The following is a 21,890-nucleotide window of genomic DNA, read 5'->3' on the forward strand; positions in this document are numbered from 1 at the left end:
AAAAAATTAAAGCACAATAACCATCCGACGCCTCTTACCTTTGGCATAAAAAATGGCTGCAACGAACCAATATGTTCATACAATGAATGGAGACGATGCCAAAAAATAACAGGCTCAATGGTCCCAACTGGAAGGAGAAAAATGAAACACCGGTCAATGTATATATGAGCAATGTATAGCAAAATCAACATGGTTGTGTGCAAACCCTACAGACTTCCTGCTGTTTGCAATTATAAAGAAAAACAATTTTAAATAATTAGCACCATTGTCCTGTTGGAAGGTCTAAAACGGGCCGAGCTTCAGCTTCCCCACAGAAGACGCGATGTTGTCTCCTAAGAATTCCTGATACTTTATTAAATCAATCTTTTCCTCCACTGTAGACCTCACCGAGCCACCACCATGCTTCACTGTAGGTATCACCGAGCCACAGTCATGCTTCACTGTAGGCATCACCAAGTCACCACCATGTTTCACTACAGGCATTATCGAGCCACCGCCAAGCTTCACTGAAAGTATCACAGAGCCACCGCCATGCTTCACTGTAAGCATCATCGAGTCACCTCCATGTTTCATTATAGGCATCACAGAGCCACCACCATGCTTCACTGTAAGAATCACCGAGACCAAAACCAAGCCATGCTTCACTATAAGCATCACCGAGCCCATGCCATGCTTTAGTACAGGCATCACTTAGACCGAGCCATCAACTTTCTTCAGTACAGGCATCGAGGAAACGTCAAAACCACTTGTTACATGAGTTGTGTTCAAAAATTTTAATTTTTCTTTTCTCATTGTTTAATTGCAAACAAAGTCTGTAAATTTTGCTTATAAACTGCATTTGTAAAGTAGGTTGCATGGAATGATAAAGCAACCCTTTGGCTTTATCCCCACCAATCACATAGTTATCAACTATCCAGTGGGTAAGTATTAATATTGGGCTAATAAAGTGAATATCACATCGTTTTTAACTTTTTGGAACCAATAAAACAAACTATCCTATATAAGGGGACTTTTTTTTTTTTTTTTTTTTTTTTACTTAAATGCATGTAATAGCGGCTAAAAATAATTTTAGCAATTGGGATTCGGTAAAAGTTTTTGCCCCGTTTTGCTTTTACAGGATTTTTGTTTTGTCTGTGGCCATAAATCAGCTGAAAGGAGCTAAGAAAAAGACAGCCAACAATAGATAGTCCAACACACAGGCTATAGAAGGCAAATAATGCAAAATTTTAAATTGCAAAAATTATTTTTAGCCCCAATGACGTGCATTTCAGTGAAAAAAAAACATTGTCCTCCCCCAGGTGTAAAAGCCCTTTAATATATATTTATAGCATTAGCTTTATTTTTTCTGATACAGAGCCCAAACTCCCCTTCAATGACATACAACTAAAACAAAACACACTGCTTACCTGCAGCCACCACTAGGGGGAGCTCAGGAGCTCACTGCATACAGTGCTACTATTGAGTTCAATAGTAACACTGTATGCAGTAAGCTCCATCTAGTGGTAGCTGCAGGGAATTAAAATGCTATTAAATCTATGTCTATAAAAAAAAAAATGGCACTGCGGCAGCTATAAACATATATTAAGAAATAAATAATGTATAGAGATTGCCTAAATACGACACAGGGCTAAAATGTGGACTTTAAATTTATAGCAGAGAGATTTTTAGGCAGCAGCATTAGGAACGTAACACCTGGAGGAATTCTTAAATTCATTGTTAGGGTCACAATGAAAAATCAAGAGAGAAGAAGCAGATGATACACGGTATAGAAAGGGATGAATAGGAGATGACAGGCTCCGTACATGACAATGGAGCACTATCTGCTGCTGATTGTCAGCTTTATTACAGGGAGGGAAGGAGGACTTACCAAAATTCCTGCATTTTTCATGGCAAGAGGCAGCCCGAGAAGACCGGTCCCGATGTTCCCTTTTAAAACATGTATTAGTGTCTGAACGAACCTGCGAAGGAAAATCAGAAAGCTGTGACTTCACCCCATATTCTAGGTCCGATGGTGCAGGACTCATTTAAAGTCAGGGAACAATGGGGAAAGTTTTCCTTCAAGGTTCTATGTGAGTAAGGAAGAGAGGAAGCTATAATGACTTATGGCCGTCTAGCCTTCTGTGACCCCAGGAGGATACAGGACCTTTTCTTCATGTCATCACCCCTCCCATCAACCACATCCTACTACAGTCATCTTATCCCTGTACAAAATCCAATGACCTCAAAGCAACAATGGATTCACGTCATTGCCCCTTATACTAGCTACAGCCTGACACTGCCATCTCCCCCTATACAGCATCCAGAGACCCCAGAGGATACAGGAACGTTTCTTCATGTTATCCCCCTCTTCGCCAATCAGAGAAAATCTGTGTTATGGAGAGGGGTGGGGGAGGGGGAGTAGCAGACGACGCACCCATGTGCGTGGGGTAGGGGTGGAAGCAGCAAGCGACGCACCCTTGTGGGTGGGGGAGGGGGGAAGCAGCAGGCGACGCACCTTTGCATGGAGGGGGGAAAGCAGCAGGCGACGCACCTTTGGGTGGAGGGGGGAAGCAGCAGGCGACGCACCCTTATGGGGGGGGAAGCAGCAGACGCACCCTTGTGTGGAGGGGGAGCAGCAGACGACACACCCTTATGGGGGGGGGGAAGCAGCAGAAGACACACCCTTGTGGGTGAGGGGGGGGAGCAGCAGGCGACGCACCCTTATGGGGGGGGAAGCAGCAGACGCACCCTTGTGTGGAGGGGGAGCAGCAGACGACACACCCTTATGGGGGGGGGGGAAGCAGCAGAAGACACACCCTTGTGGGTGAGGGGGGGGGAGCAGCAGGCGACGCACCCTTATGGGGGGGGAAGCAGCAGACGCACCCTTGTGTGGAGGGGGAGCAGCAGACGACACACCCTTATGGGGGGGGAAGCAGCAGACGCACCCTTGTGTGGAGGGGGAGCAGCAGACGACACACCCTTATGGGGGGGGAGAAGCAGCAGAAGACACACCCTTGTGGGTGAGGGGGGGGAGCAGCAGGCGACGCACCTTTCTGGGGGATGACTGGGGGCATTAAAAAGAGCTGTGAAAATATTTTGGGGTATCTGGGACCTAACTTTTACTCCACTGAAACCTTTTGGAGAGTATAAATTACTGGAGTGTATAACACATGCCCCAAAACAAAGGTTAAATCTTTCTCCACCAGTTCAGTCTTATTCATGCACAGAACAAATGCAAAGAAAAAAATATGAAACTGAAAATACAAGTGCAGAAGCCATTACCATTAATAATGCAATACCCGGGGCAGAACACCTTCAACAGCACAAGTCATTTCCCCCACCGAATTATAAAAGGAATAATAAAATCTGCGCAGTGCAACGTTCTGGTGTAAACAGGGCGCAGCGAGACGGGATATACTGCTGCTGCGCGCGGCTGATTGAGTGGATGTAGTGCAGACAATCGGAGAAAGAAGTGAGAATCCATGTATACCGCGTGCAATTTATGAGCTTTTGCTCCATGTGAACACAACCATTAATGCTTATAGAGGGATAAACTGGGATTAAAGCTCCAGAGGACACAGATTGCAGGAATTTAACACATTCGGGTGTAATCCAAAATAATCCAAGCTACTGACCCCGGAGTATAATACACCACATCATACTCTGTACATGAAGCACTACAACCCCCAACAAGACCCAACCTCAATAGTGATCTATTGCTCTCTACTAGTGCAGTCCTGGACCAGGGTAGTCATCATTTCTGTGCCCCACATACTGGACGCCTCCGACGTTTACTAGGCCCCATGACGTTATGTCCGAATTTGAGAGTTTTTCCTTTTTACCCTTGGATATGATGTGTGGATCGCTTTGGTGGACGAGGGGTGCCTACTGTGCGGGGATACAAAGCTTTGACCATTTACGTAGTATGTGGACTGCTGTGACTACTGGGGGAGTTGGACGGCCCTGCTGTGACTGGTGACGGGCGAGAAGCAGAAAGTGCTAGTAAATAGGGGGCAAGCACTGAGGAATTGGATACGAGCCTTATTTTTCAGATTCTAGAATTCACTGTTACAATTGTCATAAAGGGGGGCTCAATACTAACTGATAGGGGGAGCAAAGCTCACAGATCACCGATGTAATGCAGCCGTGTGGTGTGGACACGACTTAACTGCGTGCCATTGTTGGCTTCTAAATGGTACTGAACACTCTTTGCAATTCTTACTTACCCCCATACACATGCACGTTCAGTTCAGCCAGGCACCCAGGTGTTTTCAATGGGGAGAGTGGAGTACTCCGCTGCCAGAAAGCTCTGACATTGGCTTATCTCCCATGAAAGCAAAAGTATCGGCCACTGAAATTCAACATCATCTATAGGGGAAGAGTCAGAAGGCAGACCCCCATAAGGATTAGGTCAAATCGTGGAAGGTTTTGCTGACGCCAATTAACTATGTATTGGGGCCTTAAAGGGGAATACCGGTCAACAAAAATGATCACCTATCCTCTGGATCAGTGCTAATTGTTAAATCTGTTTGGGGGTCTGCTACAGGGGTTCTTAATCCTCGATCATCAGAATGAAGAAATTGTATCTTCCAGTCTCCCCTGGTCACAAGACTTCTCCTACGGCCAGGACGAGCTGAATGCTGCATCTGGTTGCATATACATCCTGCAGCCCCATTTCAACAGGACCTGTCACTTGCCTTAAATATGTAACTTCTTTATCTGGTGTAATTGCCGCTGTTTTCCTGAATCCGGCGCGGTTTTTCTTTTTTTCGTGCTCCTTTCCATTCCAGAGATATGACTCTCTTTTCCCCATATATAAATCCAGTCTTTTTGGCCAACTAGGCGTGGTCCTCATGAGCACGCCCACAGAGAAGAGTTGAGGACCATGCCTAGTTGGCCAAAAAGACTGGATTTATATATGGGGAAAAAAAAAAGAGTCATATCTCAGGAATGGAAAGGAGCACGAAAAAAAGAAAAACAGCGCCGGATTCAAGCAAACAGCGGCACTTACACCAGGTTAAAAAAAAATACATATTTATAAGTGACACGTTCCCTCTAAAGACTATGGTACTGAAAAAAAACAGCCCTGCACTCCGTTATCTTTGCAGTGCACAAGCGCAACCACCCGCTCCAATCAAATCTTCCTGGTGCAGCCAAGGAATATCGCTCTGGTCACCCGCATTGATCAATTATCGCCTATGAAGTGAATTAGTGATTATTTATGTAGACTGGAATTCTTCTTTAACTTCTGTAGATGCCTACGGTCTATATTCTCAACACTGCACTCATAAACATGTCCATAATACAACCTCCCATCACAATCCGACCACTGGACGTGGCCATGATACAACCCCCAACTGGGCATAAAATTCATTATACTACTGGAAGTCTGGTATGGACACCGGTCAGTCACTATACATACGTCAGGCCGTCCTCGTTGCTCGGGCGGTAGTCTCTCCGAGCGGACCGATCTTCATCCGAGTTCTCATCACAACTTCCTTCATCTCCGATTAGAGGCTTCATTACTTCCATGTCTATGGAACGAATCACAAGTAGAAGAGCGGTTGATTGAGAATGAAGTCCCCCTCCTCACACATATGGAAATACATCTCAACTAATACCATATAGAAAATCCTCACCCTCTCCACCTATTGACTGCACGGTCGGCCATTACCGTGGCAGAACCGGAAAAACTAGAATCTGAGAATTCCATTTTATATGTATAGGAAGATTCAAATATTACTTTACATAGACATAGATTAGTAAAATTAAGATTATAAAGGAGTCAGGGGCCTTTCCTGATTACAGAAGGCTTAGATATACTTTAGTAAAAAGTTTCTAAATTTGGTTTGTATTGATCAGGCTAACCCGTTGGAGGTACTTGAGGGCCCAGTTTTTCTAAAATGGGTGAAAATTTTGTATAATCACTAATAGTCACATTTCCCCTAAATTCTCCCTGAGTAGAAGAACCTGTCAGAGGTCCCCTGTTTCTCCAGAATTGTTTGCCATTGTTATTGAGCTGCCGGCGATTTAGGTTTGCTCCTGCTGGACTCTTGCAAGATCCAGACACATCTTTAGATAATGTCCATACCGTTTTCAATGAATTTGGAAAGTAGTCAGAGTTGGGCGGATCGAGTTGCCAGATTACAGTCCATCGGCCAGATCAGTAGTCTTTGCTTGCTGGACAGGAGGCTTGTGGAGTGAATTCTCCATCTTTCGGGACTCCCTTGTGATTAGGAGGACTGACGAGACATTAGCTGTGCGTCACGTCACAATGATAACGTTGCACCATTCCGGCTATTTAAAAACCACGCCAGGGATCCCGGAAGGCAAGAGATATTGGAGATTACTGAGCTGGTCAGTGGATCAGAGTCCTGCAAACCGATCCACCCATTGGTAGTGTTCAGGCATTAATGTCAATTGGGACAAAACCCATCTGCTGGCTCTAGATGTGGCAGTAGAGACTTTGCTGGCACCTGTCCCTAGTGTCAAACTGGGGTGTCAAGAGCCCACCAGTAACAAACTCCAGGACACCACTTTTCGGCTACATGCAAATTTGACTTTAATCTCATTCACAAATTTCTATAGCAATAAAATGGGTTGAATGTTGAATAAAAAAAGATGCTGCCTTTGTCTGTACATAGTGTATCAAATGCATTGTGCCAAGTACTGCTCCTGCAGAGGAGCCCACCGGAGGATTCTCCTGTTCTCCTGTGGGCCAGTCCGAGCCTGCCTGTTCCATTACAGTAGGTTAATAAAACTATGTACTGGATCTTAAATTAAGCAGCCAGATAGACCATTTTTTTAGGGTGATGACACTAGTTAAGGCCGGTTTCACATGTCTGCATACCTCCGGTACCGGAAAAACTGGTAGCGGAGATATCCATGCCCGTGTGTGTTTTACGTGTGGCATCCGTGTGCGGGCATCAGGATCATACGGACGGGCGCCTGGGAATCAGTGCTACAGGTAGCGCTGTTCCCAGGCGCCGGTGCTGAAGGCTGCCCTCATCATAGTTCCCTACCGGCGCTGTGATCAGCACCAGCAGTGACAATGATTAGGGTAGTGGTAGTCTGCTCCCGGTATCCCCACCTGTTAAAATAAGAAAATAATAAAACCCATGTACTCACCTCTCCTAGGTGTCCCCCTCTGAATAAGTGGCTCTGGAGCTGCGCTCAATGAGTAACGGGACACCGCTGATGAGCTGCAGCTCCGAAGCCACTCATTCTCCCCGGCTCCTCTACAGCAGCAGTCGCATGGATTACAGCGGACACCTAGGAGCGGTGAGTAGATGGATTTTATTATTTTATTCTTATTTTTACAGGTGGAGACACCGGGATCAGACTACCACTACCCTCATCATGGTCCCTGCTGGTGCTGATCGCAGCGCTGGCAGGGAACCATGATGAGGGCAGTGTTCAGCACCGGCGCTTGGGAACAGCGCCATTCCACGCTGGTACGTGTCACACAGATGACACATGGATCTCATCCGTGTGGTACATTTTGCGGTCAGTGAAAACACACTGAGATGTGCGCAGACCCATAGATTTGAATGGGTCTGCGTGTGTCAGTGTCTCCGGTACGTGTGGAAACAGTCACCACTCGTACCGGAGATACTGACGTGTGAAAGAGCCCTAAAGAGTCTGCTGTGTGTTCGGCCTTGCTTCCTCTAACGCTGGTTGGATGGGTCAACTTTCTCAAAATGAAATTGCTACCTAAAATTTTTCTACATTTTCATTAATTCCCCTATAAGGGTCCCCAAGAGATTCTTCACCACCCTTCAAAGGGAACTCCTCCCAGAATAATTGTGGGGGGACGAGCTGTACTTTTGAATTACATCATTCATGTCATCATGCCATGTACTAGAAAGTGGGGGAAAAAAAACAAAGCGTGTTGAAATGGCAAAAAAAAGAGTGCAACTTCACAATTTTTTTCGGGGGAGGGGGGGGGGGTTATTTACCATGTTCACTATATGGCAAAACTTACCGGGCAATATGATTCCCCAGGTCAGTTTGATTATAGAAGTGTCAAACATGTATAATTTAATTTTTTTTATTATTATTATTTAAGTGGTGAAAAAAAAAAAAAAAAAAAAAAACATCAGAAATTCCTTTTTTTGGCCATTTTACAAAACCCATTACGTTTTCACGTTTTGGGATTTGGTGCTGTGTGACGGCTTATTTTTTGTGAACTGAGCAGATGTTTTTACTGGGGTAAAACAATGTTTTTATCGCCTCTTTTCGTATTTTATTTCAATGTTGCGACAGACAAAAAAAAAAAAAAAAAAACACGTTATTCTGGCGCATTGATTTTATCATCGTTCTGCTGTTTACCAATTGGATTCATTTGCTTTAAATTTTGAAAGCTCGGGCTTTTACGAATGCAGCGATACCAAATATGTGTATTACTTTTTTTTTTTTTTTAATTATTATTTTTTTAATTGTCTTATTTTTAACGGGGCAAAAGGGGGGGGTTCATATTTAAATTTTTTTTTTTTTTTTTTTTTTTTTTTTATTGTATTTAATAGTTCCCTTAGGGGACTTGAAGCTGCGATCGTCTGATAGCTTGCGCTAGAAATGGCATCAGCACTGCTCTGTATAGCTAAAATCTCCATCTCCTATGAAAGCCATCTACAACTGGCATTAGATCCTGGGACGATGGGTAGATGACTCTTATTACATATAGGACTGTCGGAAAGGTAATAACCCCGGAGATCGCCGGCTCCCCCTACCGAATATTTTGTTGACCCCGGTTGGGGTAGTTCGACACAAGTGTTGTAAATAGTATTCACTTTCTTATCAGTATAAGAAATTTGTGCGGTTGTGGCCATTCATAATACATGCTTATAAGTTGACCACACACACTAGTTTGCTGTCGGCCAAACGATCCTTCGGCTGGCAGCCATCTTGGCTGTCTTTCGGCAAAATGAGCGCTAGTCTGCTCGATGAGAAAGACACTGTCAGACATGTCTGGAGGTGTCTTATCTTGTGGAGACTATACAACTGCTAGTCTGCAATAGGACATGTCGGATTGATATTTCCCGATTGTCCAGAGCTCCCAAACACATTAGACTGTCGGCCGAAGCTGTCGCACGAGGAGACCGTTCTTTGGTGGAGGTCTCACAAAATCGGAAAGTGACGGTTTCAAACCATTTTTGGGCCTCATTTATCAAGGAAAACAGTCTTTGTTGCCCATAGCAACCAATTACAGTACAGCTTTCATTTCATAAACTGCTGTGGTAAAATGAAGGCTGCACTGTGATTGGTTGCTGTGGGCAATAAAGATTGTTTTTTTTTTGTTTTTGTTTTTTTTTAGACACTTTAGATAAATTTGCCACCTTTGGTTATTTTTTCACCCCTTTCTTCCTAGAGCCATAACTTTTCTATTTTTAATCTGACATAGCTTATTTTTGGAGAGATGGGTTTTGTTTTGCACTTGGGGACACTTTCAAAGTTTTCCCAATTTTTCAGACTGACTGACTTTCATTTCCTAAAGTAATGATGGCCACTCGTTTTTCTTTACTTAGCTGCTTTTTTCTTGCCATAATACAAATTCTAACAGTGTATTCAGTAGGACGATCAGCTGTGTATCCACCAGACTTCTGCACAACACAACTGATGGTCCCAACCCCATTTATAAGGCAAGAAATCCCACTTATTAAACCTGACAGGGCACACCTGTGAAGTGAAGACCATTTCTGGTGACTACCTCTTGAAGCTCATCAAGAGAATGCCAAGAGTGTGCAAAGCAGTCATCAAAGCAAAAGGTGGCTACTTTGAAGAACCTAGAATATAAGACATATTTTCAGTTGTTTCACACTTTTTTGTTAAGTATATAATTCCACATGTGTTAATTCATAGTTTTGATGCCTTCAGTGTGAATGTACAATTTTCATAGTCAAGAAAATACAGAAAAATCTTTAAATGAGAAGGCGTGTCCAAACTTTTGGTCTGTACTGTATATTGTATGAGACGATTTACCTTGGGAACACGATACCAAACTTAAATAACAATTGCAAAAACGATATAATTAGTAAAAAAAAAAATATATTTTTCTGTTGATGGAGCCGTGCGCTAGCCTGATTTTTGAGCGGACAGCTTCTATTTTTATTGATACCAATTTGGGGTACATAAGGCATTTTTATTGTTTTCTATTGCAGTTTTTTTTCTCTTTTTTTTAGGTGTCTGCCATTTGAGTTAATTTATTTTCTATTTTGATAGATTGGACTATTACAGCAAAACCAAATATGCTTATTTTTAATTGTGTCAGGCTAAGTGCCCACGATCCAGAAATGCTGCATATTTTTTCCGCTTCTCTCTGGCAGGAAAAACGCGTGCGGATTTTACATGCGTTTTTCCCGCCAGGTTGAAGCGTTTGTCAAGCGTTCTTCACATGCATTTCCGCATGCGGGTTATCAAGCGCTTTTACAAGCTTGTTCACACTACATAAATCCATGTAACCGGCATGGATTTATAGTAGTGTGACCAAGTTAGTTTTAAAAAAAAAAAAAAAAAAGAATAAGAATGGTGAAAAATAAAAAATAAAGATTATACTCGCCTTCCGATGTCCTCCCGGTGTTTACTCTGCTGCGTCCGGAGTCTTGGGCGGCTCGCGGTGTTGTGAAGGACCTGCGGTGAAGTCATTGAGTCATGTGACAGGTCACATGACTCAATGACGTCATGGCAGGTCCATCACAACACCGCGACCCATACAGCAGACAAGACGGAGGGGAGAAAACACCGGTAGGACATCGGAACTTAAGTATAATTTTTTATTTTAAATTCTTTTTTTTTACAGTTTCTATGGTACCCAGGTCTGGATAGGAGTCTCCTCTCCTCCAGACCCGGGTACCATCCGCACATTGAGCCGTGTGATATCCGCATGTGCAGATGTAGTGATGCGGATATCAAGCGTTTCAATGCAAGTCAATGGCGGCAATTACGCTGCATGTCCGCAAAATTAATGGACATGCTGCGGATTTTTCCGCAATGATAATCTGCAGCGGAAATTTCCGCAGCTTGTGCACAGCCCATGCGGATTATTATTGGGGACCATGGGGCACGTATTACCAAGCGTTTTTTAACCGTTTTCGCTGCGGAAATTCCACGGTAAAAACGCATAGTGGGCACACAGCCTTAAAGGGGAGTTGATTCAATTGTTTTGTATATTCTACATTAAAAACTTTATTTTATGTTTACTTTATTTTTTTATTTTTTTTAAGTGCCCTTAGGAATCTTGAACCGCTTATATATACACACCTCACTGCTATCAAAGGCAAGGGGACACGACCTTTGACGTACCTATTTGTCAAAGGTAGTGAAGTGGTTAAAAGGGGTTGTCCAGGTTTGGGGCTCAATTCTGCAGTCACTCTATATGAATCCTCACAGCGCGCACAGTGTACACTGTCAGGATTCTCTGGTGCCGGTTGGAGGGGCGGACATGTAACCGCAAGCATGAGATTTTAATACTCCAACGCCAGAATTACAGTTTTTTGGTCACCCCAACAACTGCAATAAAATGCAATAACAAGCGATCAAAGGATCATATCTAACCCAAAATGGTATCAATAAAATCGTCAGCTCGGTGCACAAAAAATAAGCCCTCACCCGATCCCAGATCCCGAAAAATGGAGACACCACAGGTCTCGGAAAATGGCTACTTTTTTTTTTGCAAACTTTGGCTTTTTTCTTCACCACTTAAATAAAAAAAGAACCTATACATGTTTGGCATCTAACTGTGGAATTGAACTTTTTTGCAATTTCACCACACACATTACTCTTCTATTTCAAGTAGCCAAAAGCTGTGAAATATCCAAATTGGCCCAGGATAAGTGTCTAATCATTTCAACACTAGACAATGTGCACAATACTTATTACTAATAAAAGATTTTGAGAAGTTTTGCTGAGCTATATGCGCCAGAACTTTGCCTTAACTTGTTCCAAAAACTGGAGTTCATGTCTTGCATCAGATTTATTTTGTGTTTTAGACACTTTTTGATAGTTCTGTAAAAAGTTCATAGCTTAAAAAAATAAATAAACAAAAAAGGCTGAAAAAATATTTTAGTGCAAAATAATGATATTGGACACCAAAGAGCAAGTGGCGTCTCCGGCATCAGATGGTGTCCTCCAGCTCATCCGCTGCACTCTTATGTCAGAAGCGCTCTCTGCTAATATGGCAAAAGGTCTTTATCGCTGTCAATTCAAAGACTTCAGTACTTGAAATAAAGCTCTACAGAGGAGGTAAAAAAATAATTGTACTATGATCTCTCATAAAGTCATAAGTTACTTACCGGTAACGGGATTTCTCGGAGACCATGGCAGCACCACGAGAGAGGGAATCCGCCCACCAAAGACAGGAAACCTAGACTTAAAAGGGGGCAGCCCTCCCTCTCGCCTCAGTTTGGATTACAGAGCATTGAGAGGACCGCCCGGTTAGTAGACATAGCAACATAATCATGAAAAAAACAGTATATACAGTTTCTTACAACACCAATATGTGAGAATAAATAGATGAGAAGTGCTCCCAGAAAGGTGAAGGGAGGGAATATAAGGGTGCTATCATGGTCTCCGAGAAATCCCGTTACCGGTAAGTAACTTATGACTTTATCGGTCGACCATGACAGCACCACGAGAGAATTGCAGAGATGAAGATTCTAGGGAGGGACCACCGCCTGGAGCACCCTTCTCCCAAATGTGAGGTCAGACGAAGCACCCAAATCCAATCTATAGTGCTTATAGAAGGTAGATGGAGAAGACCAGGTAGCTGCCTTACATATATCCTCCATCGAGATGCCAGACTTCTCCGCCCATGAGGTTGCCACCACCCGGGTAGAGTGAGCTTTCAAGCCCTGCGGCGCTTCCTCTCCGCTGGATACATAGGCTAGCGTAATGGCCTCCCTAATCCATCTAGCTATGGTGGATTTAGAGACCTTGATCCCTTTCCTAACCCCCTGATAGTTCCTTGTTCGTTTCCTATCTCTCCTGAAAGGCTGGGTGACTGAAAGATACCTAATCATACATCTTCTCACATCTAAAGTATGGAACTCTGCTTCTCTTTGATTACTAGGATTCGGGCAAAATGAGGGTAACGTTACTTCCTGGAGTCTGTGAAAACGGGAAGCTACTTTAGGGAGGTATGCTGGATCCGCTCTAAGAATTATTCTGTCGTCCAGGACCTGAGTGAAGGGAGGGCCCGAGGACAGAGCCTGAATATCACCAATCCTCCTAGCTGATGTTAGGGCTACTAGAAGCGCTGTTTTGAGGGAAATAGATTTAAGGGACGCTGAATCTATCGGCTCAAAGGGTGACCCAGATAATGCTTTTAGAACCAGGTTTAGGTCCAGGGAACAAAATTAGTTTTGGTAACTGGCCTGGATCTACCTACCGCTTTTATAAAGCGAGAAACCCAATAATTTCCTGCCAGGTCACAGTTATAGAGAGCGCCTAACGCCGATACTTGGACCTTAAGGGTGCTTGTTGCCAACCCCAGCTCCAAGCCCTTCTGTAAGAACTCTAAAATTTTCCCAACTGGTGCTCCCTCACCCACTGTAGACTTAGAGGAAGATAGAAATTTTTTCCAAATTCTAGCATAAATCCTGGTGGTGACAGGTTTTCTACTACGCAATCGAGTAGATACTAGACTTTGGGAGAATCCTTTTTGTTCTAAGAGGGACCTCTCAAATTCCACGTCGTCAAGTGGAGGCCAGGAGCTTGCGGATGGAGTACCGGACCCTGGCTGAGGAGATCCGAAACTTCGGGTAGGACCCAAGGATCTGAGATGGACATGTTCCTCAGGCATGAGAACCAGGGTCTTTTGGGCCAAAAAGGGGCGATCAAGAGGACCCTCGCTTTGTCCTCCCTGATCTTCCTTAGAACCATAGGAAGAAGATTTAACGGTGGGAAGGCGTAGGCCAGACTGAAGTTCCAAGGGATCTGGAGAGCGTCCACTATCAGGGGCCCTTCTCTCGGATCTAGGGAGCAAAAGACCTTTGTCTTCCGATTCCGCTTTGTGGCGAAGAGATCTACCACCGGGAGACCCCACTTTCGGACTATTAGGGAAAAAATGTCTTGTTTTAGCTCCCATTCGCCCTGTCTTAAAGAATGACGGCTTAAGAAGTCTGCCTTTATATTTTCTCTCCCTTTGATGTAGAGGGCTGTTAAGGAGAGGAGATGGCATTCCGAGATCTGAAAGAGATGGTCCGCCACTTACATTAGTGATCCAGCACGTGTGCCCCCTGATGGTTAATGTAAGCCACCGCTATGTTATTATCGGACAGTATCCTAACGTTCTTATTGTGAAGGAACGGTAAGAAATGACCAACTGCTCTATCTACTGCCAGTAGTTCCTTAGCATTGGAGGAAAGAGTCCTCTCAGCGACCGACCAGGACCCCTGGGCAACCATGTGAGCTCCCCATCCATGTATGCTCGCATCAGTTGTTATTATATTAGATATTTTGAACACCCAGGGGACTCCCCGAGACAGGTTTTCCAAGTTCACCCACCACTGTAAAGAGTCAATAGAACGAGGAGATAAGTGGGCGCCTGGAGGGACAGAGGTCCTTAACAAGACCTCATTATGCAGGACATCCCACTGAAAAACCCTGGAGTGGTATTGTGCCCACATAACCCCCGGAAGACAAGATGATAGGGTACCCAGTAAGGACACTGCAGCCCTAAGGGACATGACCGGATTCGCAAGAGCTCTTTCCACTAGCATTTTGACTCTCTGCTTTTTGGCTTCTGGAAGAAAACACATCTGGAGGTCTGAATCTAGCATAATACCTAAGAACTGCTGTATTTTCGAAGGGACTACCCTGGACTTCTCCAGATTTAGGATCCAGCCCAGACCTTCCAAAATAGAGGATACCAACTTAAGATGGCTGTCACATTGAGAGGCTGAGTCTCCAACAATCAAAAAATCGTCCAAGTAAGGGATAATCAACACATTATGCTCCCGTAAATGAGCCATCACCTCCGCTATCACCTTCGTAAATACCCTAGGGGCTATAGCTAGACCGAATGGTAAGGCCGCAAACTGAAAATGTTTGATTTCATCTCCCATGATCAAGGCCACTCTAAGGTATTTCTGGAAGTCTCTATGTATAGGTATGTGGTAATATGCGTCCTTTAGGTCTAACACTACCATGTGACAGCCTGAAAACAGCAATTTTATTGTAGACTTAATTGATTCCATTTTAAAGGTGGGAATTAACAGAAACTTATTTAGGGCCTTAAGGTTAATAATACACCTAAAGGACCCATCAGGCTTAGTGACCAGAAATAGCGGTGAGTAGAACCCCAGTCCCTTCTCTGCTGTCGGGACTTCTACTAGGACAGCCTTATGCACCAAGTTCAGGACCTCAACGTGTAGGGCCATTTGCTCCCGTGTTGAGGCCCGGTTTGGGGTCAGGATGAACCTCCCACGAGGAATTCGTTGAAAGTCAAGTCTCAGACCGGAACCTACCAGAGCAAGGATCCAATTACAAGAAGAAATATTTGTCCAGGCAGGTAAGAAGCCTAACAGCCTCCCCCCTACCTGAGCCGCGAGTCATTGACTTGGTTTCCGGGGGCCATGGCTAGCGGAAGAGGAACCGAACAGGAGCCCTTTACCTTTCGGCCTACGATCTTCCCATTTCTCTTGACCCTTCTGGCGCGCCTATTACGTAGAAACCTTCTCTTCTGAAAGGAGCGTTTGTACGTGGGAGTAGATAGGCTAGGGAAACCCCTTTTTTTGTCACTTGCTCTATCCAACAGTTCATCCAGGACTGACCCAAAAAGATGTTCCCCTTCACAAGGGATAGCGCAGAGTCTTGTTCTCGCTTGAATGTCTCCCGGCCAACACTTTAGCCACAAAGTTCACCGGGCTGAGTTAGACATGGCGGCTGACCTTGCTGCCAATCTGACAGAATCTGCCGATGCGTCTGCCAGAAAAGCCGCTGCCCCCTGAAGTAGTGACATGTCCGCTAAGATTTCCTTCCTGGGGGTATTGTTCTTAAGATGGGCTTCAAGCTGGTCCAGCCAGATCATTAGGGACCTGGCGGTACATGTAGCTGCCACCGTGGGTTTTAAGGCTCCCGCAGAAGTCTCCCAGGTCCCCCTGAGGAAAGCATCAGCCTTCCTGTCCAAGGGGTCTTTAAGAGCCCCCATATCGTCAAAAGGAAGGGAGAAACTCTTGGACGCTTTAGAAATAGCCACGTCTATCCTGGGGGCTTGTTCCCAGAAGGAAGAAGCTGATTCATCAAAGGGGTACTTCCTTTTGAAGAATGGAGGTAGAGTACCCTTTCTTTCCGGTCTCTTCCACTCACTATGGATCAAGTCCTGAATCTTTTCATTCAAGGGAAAGCTCCTTCTCTTCCTTTGTCCCAGCCCCCTGAACATAACGTCCTGGACTGACTTCTCCTGTCTGGCCTCTGTGATACCCATAGTAGACTGAACCATTTTAATTAACCCGTCGACCTCACCAACCGGAAAGCAATTCTGCCCCACACCACTATCTGAGGAGGAGGCAGAGGAAGATACTGCATCATCCGAATCCGACTCATAAGGTGAGGACAGGGGTTCATCCGGGACTAGAGGGATTTCACAGTCCGAGTCCGCTCTCCCTTTAGCTCTTTTGGAGAGGATCTTGTGAATCTCAGTCTTAACTAGGGTTTTTAAACCTGATGTTAGAGTAGGGCCCTCTTCTGCCAGTGTCTGGCTTATGCATGACTGACATAACTTTTTAGGGTATCCGTCAGGAAGAAGGGACTTGCATAACGCACACTGTATATGCCTTGCCTTGGAGGTACATTTCTTCCCCTGTTAAAATTTACAAGGGGAGAAGGGATACCCTTATTACTAAGTGAACTTTCTCGAAGATCACTTACCCAGGCGGCTCAAGAAGAAAAAACGGCTGGTACCGGTTTGGAGGAAGGACCCTTCTCAGCCGGGGGATCATCCCTGGAGGCTGCAGATTCGTCCGTTCTGCCAGAGGTGTGGTGACCGGACCTAGACACCGAACTCCGTTTTCCCAAGGATCGGCTACCAGAACCACTTGCATGATGCGTTTTTTGGGGCTCCCCAAACAGCCCCTGAGATGGTGAAGATGGCGGCTGCTCCACATGCTGCTGCTGCAACTGAACGCCTTCAGACTCCATAACTAGAGAATGAAGCTTTGGGAAGCTCTGAGCCATGTTACCTGACTGGTTAAACAGGTTTTGGCCCCTTCCCCTCAGTAGCGCACCACCTCACTTTCCAAGCCCTTTTTTTTTTCTGAATGTCGCGCGCTTTCCGGGCTCCGGTCACATGATTGCTGAGTCGCGGTGACGTCCTCGGGCCGCGACTTCCGGAAACCGGAAGTACACGCCGCGCGAGGACGCACGCTGTCAGAGCTACAGGTAAGCCGCGCTTTAGCGATACTCCGCGCTGCATTCTCCCAGGACGGGACGAGGGGACACAATCATCTTGGCCCCCGTGCCCCCCTTCCCCATACTCACGTAGGGTGATGGTGGGCTGTCACCCCTACCAGGAGCGCAGTCCCCACCGCACTTTGGGTCTCAGCCAGGGCAGACACTCCCACGGAAGGTGCACCTGGCTGAGGCAGAAAAAAAAAAAAAGGGCTGCCACCCCAGACAGGGGCGCAGTACCTCTGCAGATAAGCCCCCAGTGCATTAGGATGCTGTGCCTCTCCCATATAGGGGCGCACGAGCATAGGCCAAACGCTGGAGCTGCCGACCCCAGACAGGGGCGCAGCTTCGACAGCCGTCGCCATCCACGTACTCCACGCCTGCGATAGGCTTCCTCCATCAAGGACAGGAAACCAAACTGAGGCGAGAGGGAGGGCCGTCCCCTTTAAAGCCTGTAGGTTTCCTGTCCTTGGTGGGCGGATTCCCTCTCTCGTGGTGCTGTCGTGGTCGACCAATAAAATAAGGTCAACTCCGTATCTGAAGAGCAGAGATTCCTACAACGCTTTTGAATTGTTCCCAATGTTTACACGGCTGAGAAGGTGGTCTCAAGTCCTTGTTGTGCCACAGTCATCTCGTCGGGAGATTACGCAGCAAGAGTCATCTTAGAGCAGGGGTCTCAAACTCTTGGCCCGAGGGCTGCATGAAACCCCTGAGGTCGCTCATGTAGCATGCAGGAACCAGAGCTCCCGTGATGATCAGGGCAGAATTGAGGAAATTACTACAAGATGAGGACCAGGATGGGGACATTACTACAAGATAGGGACCAGGATGGGGACATTACTACAATATGGGGACATTGCTACAAGATGGGGATCAGGATAGGATATTACTACAAGATGGGGATCAGGATAGGACATTACTACAATATGGGGACATTGCTACAAGATGGGGATCGGGATAGGATATTACTACAAGATGGGGATCAGGATAGGACATTCCTACAAGATGGGGACATTGCTACAAGATGGGGATCAAGATAGACATTGCTACAAGATGGCGACATTACTACAAGATGGGAACCAGGATGGGGACATTACTACAAGATGGGGACACTACTATAAGATGTTGGTCAGAATTATTATATGGTGCTACTTTTAAGACAAAATTACTGTTTGTGGCCAATTAGAGGACACAAAAAAAGAAATAATTGTAAAAATGTAAAAAAAAAATAAAAAAAGTATGAAAATTTTTTGGACACTAAAAATGCTGCTTTATGTATAAACTACAGTAAATTTAAAAAATTGCACATTTGCTATCGCCACACCCATAATGACTCAAGCTATAAAACTGTACCATAACCCATAAGATGAATGCCATTTAAGAAAATAAAATAAAAAACAAGCCAAAAATGTTTTAAAAAATTATCAATAGGTGTATAGAAAAAATAATATGGCATCACTAAAAATGTCATCTTGTCCTGTAAAGAACGAGGCCCTTCACATTCACTTTTTTTTCTATGTGCGGACCATATACCCAGCTGAGTCTGAGACCTTAGCCTTAGAGTATACCTGTCGACTCAGGTGACTGTTCTTGCTAAAACGGCAGTGACCATCTAAGACATAAATTACACGCATTTTTAGAGCTTTTCCATAGTGATTGTATATATTCATATATTTAAAAAAAAAAAAAAAAAAGTGAGAAAGTTGTCTCAAGTAGCAAGCTATAGGATGCTGCAACATTTAGAAAAAGAAAGAGAGAGGGGGGAAAAAATTCAGAAGAAACCTGTTGCCATATTAGCAGCAGAAACACAGACGGATTATAGAAAGTGGGGTCTTTGCCCCGCCACAGGAAGTGGGGGGGCGGGTCTTTGCCCAGCCACAGGAAGTGGGGGGGGCAGGTCTTTGCCCCACCACAGGAAGTGGGGGGGCGGGTCTTTGCCCCGCCACAGGAAGTGGGGGGGCAGGTCTTTGCCCCACCACAGGAAGTGGGGGGGCGGGTCTTTGCCCCGCCACAGGAAGTGGGGGGGCGGGTCTTTGCCCGCCACAGGAAGTGGGGGGCGGGTCTTTGCCCCGTCACAGGAAGTTGGGGGGCGGGTCTTTGCCCCACCACAGGAAGTGGGGGGCGGGTCTTTGCTCTATTTTTTAACCATTTCATCTTACTTGGATTTTTTCCCCCACTTTTTATGATAAAGTAAATGTCGTAATTTAAAACTTCATCTTGTCCCGTGAAAAACAAGTTCTCATACTGTATGCTTGTGTTGATTTAAAAAAAAAAATTTAAAAAAAAATTACATCTCTTGGAAAAAGGGGAAGAAAAAACAAAAAGAGTAAAACTGAAAAATTACAATTATGAAGAGTTCAACAAGAAGTAGGACCAGCGGTGTGATGTTCTAGTATGGAAATACACACAAAGGAACATCTAGTAAAGCTTTGGATCTGACTAGTGCCGTCGAGCAGCTAATGTTAATGTACAGGACGGCACAATGGGCCATTATTACAGATTTTGATAACCTTTTCTATTTAGATTCTCAGGAAAATAACTTCTAATAATTTACCCTAAGTAAATTTCAACTAAACCCATAATCGGCAGATTATGATGGTCAGGACACATTCACATCACAAACCTCCACTTCCCATTTACGAATTCTCAAAAGATCCATTTGTCATCCAAGTCTCAAAATCAGTATTCTGTTGCCTTAAAGTTTTCAAGCAGAAACGTTCATCTGTCACCAACAGGTAACGATAACTATGCATTCACCTATCTATATCTCTGCCCAGATCAAATTAAAAAGAGTATGTGCACCTACAAGTGTGTCTCACTAAATTAGAATATCATCAAAAAGTTACATTTATTAAAGTTCAATACAAGAAGTGAAACTCATATTATATAGTGTCATTACACACAGAGAGATCTATTCCAAGTGTTTATTTCTGTTTATGTTGAGGATTATGGCTTACAGCCAATGAAAACACAAAAGTCATTATCTCAGTCAATTAGAATAATTAACAAAAATACCTGCAAAGGCTTCCCAAGCGTTTAAAAAGTCCCTTTGTTTCAGTAGGCTCCACAATCATGGGAAAGACAGCTGACTTGACAGATGTCCAGAAGGCAGTCATTGACACACTCCATAAGAAGGGTAATTCACAAAAGGTCGTTACTAAAGAAGCTGGCTGTTCACAGAGTGCTGTATCCAAGCATATTAATGGAAAGTTGAGTGGAAGGAAAAAGTGTGGTAGAAAAAGGTGCACAAGCAACCGGGATAACCGCAGCCTTGAAAAGGATTGATAAGAAAAGGCCATTCAAAAATTTGGGGGAGATTCACAAGGAGTGGACTGCTGCTGGAGTCATTGCTTCAAGAGCCACCACACACAGACGTATCCAGGACATGGGCTACAAGTGTCGCATTCCTTGTGTCAAGCCACTCATGACCAATAGACAAGGCCAGAAGCGTCTTACCTGGACCTAGGAGAAAAAGACCTGGACTGTTCTCAGTGTTTTCTGATGAAAGTAAATTTTGCATTTCATTTGGAAATCAAGGTCCCAGAGTCTGGAGGAAGAGTGGAGAGGCCACAATCCAAGCTGCTTGAGGTCTAGTGTGAAGTTTTCACAATCAGTGATGGTTTGGGGAGCCATGTCATCTGCTGGTGTAGGTCCACTGTGTTTTATCAAGACCAAAGTCAGTGCAGCCGTCTACCAGGACATTTTAGAGCACTTCATGCTTCCCTCTGCCGACAAGCTTTTTGGAGATGGAAATGTCCTTCTCCAGCAGGACTTGGCCCCTGTCCACACTGCCAAAAGTACCAATACCTGGTTTACACACAACAGTGTCACTGTGCTTGATTGGCAGCAAACTCGCCTGACCTTAACCCCATAGAGAATCTATTATAGAGAATCTATGGGGTATTGTCAAGAGGAAGATGAGATACACCCGACCCAACAATGCAGACGAGCTGAAGGCTGCTATCAAAGCAACCTGGGCTTCCATAACACCTCAGCAGGGCCACAGGCTGATCCCTCCATGCCACATTGCCGCATTGATGCAGTAATTGATGCAAAAGGAGCCCGGACCAAGTATTGAGGGCATTTACTGAACATACATTTCAGTAGGACAACATTTCGGATTTTACAAACATTTTTTCAAGCTGTTGCTATGAAGTATTCTAATTTACTGAGATAATGACTTTTGTGTTTTCATTGGCTGTAAGCCATAATCATCAACATTAACAGAAATAAATGTGAAATAGATCACTCTGTTTGTAATGACTCTATATAAAATGAGTTTTATCTTTTGTACTAAAGAACTGAAATAAATTAACTTTTTGATGATATTCTAATTTTGTGAGAAGCACCCGTGCGTGCGTGCGTGCGTGCGTATGTATATACATACACACACACACACACACACACACACACACACACACACAGTACAGACCAAAAGTTTGGACACACCTTCTCATTTAAAGAAATTTCTGTATTTTCATGACTATGAAAATTGTACATTGACACTGAAGGCATCAAAACTATGAATT

The 21,890-nt window shown here is 44.6% G+C and overlaps 1 protein-coding gene across 4 annotated transcripts in view; it reads right to left on the minus strand.

Moving 5' to 3' along the window:
* LOC141192955 (neutral amino acid uniporter 4-like) overlaps nt 1-21,890 on the minus strand; it is a 271,000-nt gene that overhangs the window by 235,361 nt on the left and 13,749 nt on the right. For 3 of the 4 annotated variants that reach the window (XR_012266281.1, XM_073662071.1, XM_073662073.1), the window contains exons 2-4: nt 5,402-5,513; nt 1,868-1,958; nt 39-127 (exon numbers count right to left, since the gene is read on the minus strand). Coding sequence is in view for 3 of the 4 variants with exons in the window: in XM_073662071.1 (XP_073518172.1) it covers nt 39-127; nt 1,868-1,958; nt 5,402-5,513 (292 nt within the window). In the remaining variant the exon portion in view is untranslated. Of the gene's footprint in view, nt 1-38; nt 128-1,867; nt 1,959-5,401; nt 5,514-9,654; nt 9,759-21,890 lie in introns of those variants that run through there. The other variant, XM_073662072.1, reaches the window with a different exon arrangement.

The sequence above is a fragment of the Phyllobates terribilis genome, unplaced genomic scaffold (genome assembly GCF_046119375.1).
Source record: "Phyllobates terribilis strain yellow unplaced genomic scaffold, ASM4611937v1 Scaffold_2__4_contigs__length_985480577, whole genome shotgun sequence".
Taxonomy (NCBI): domain Eukaryota; kingdom Metazoa; phylum Chordata; class Amphibia; order Anura; family Dendrobatidae; genus Phyllobates; species Phyllobates terribilis.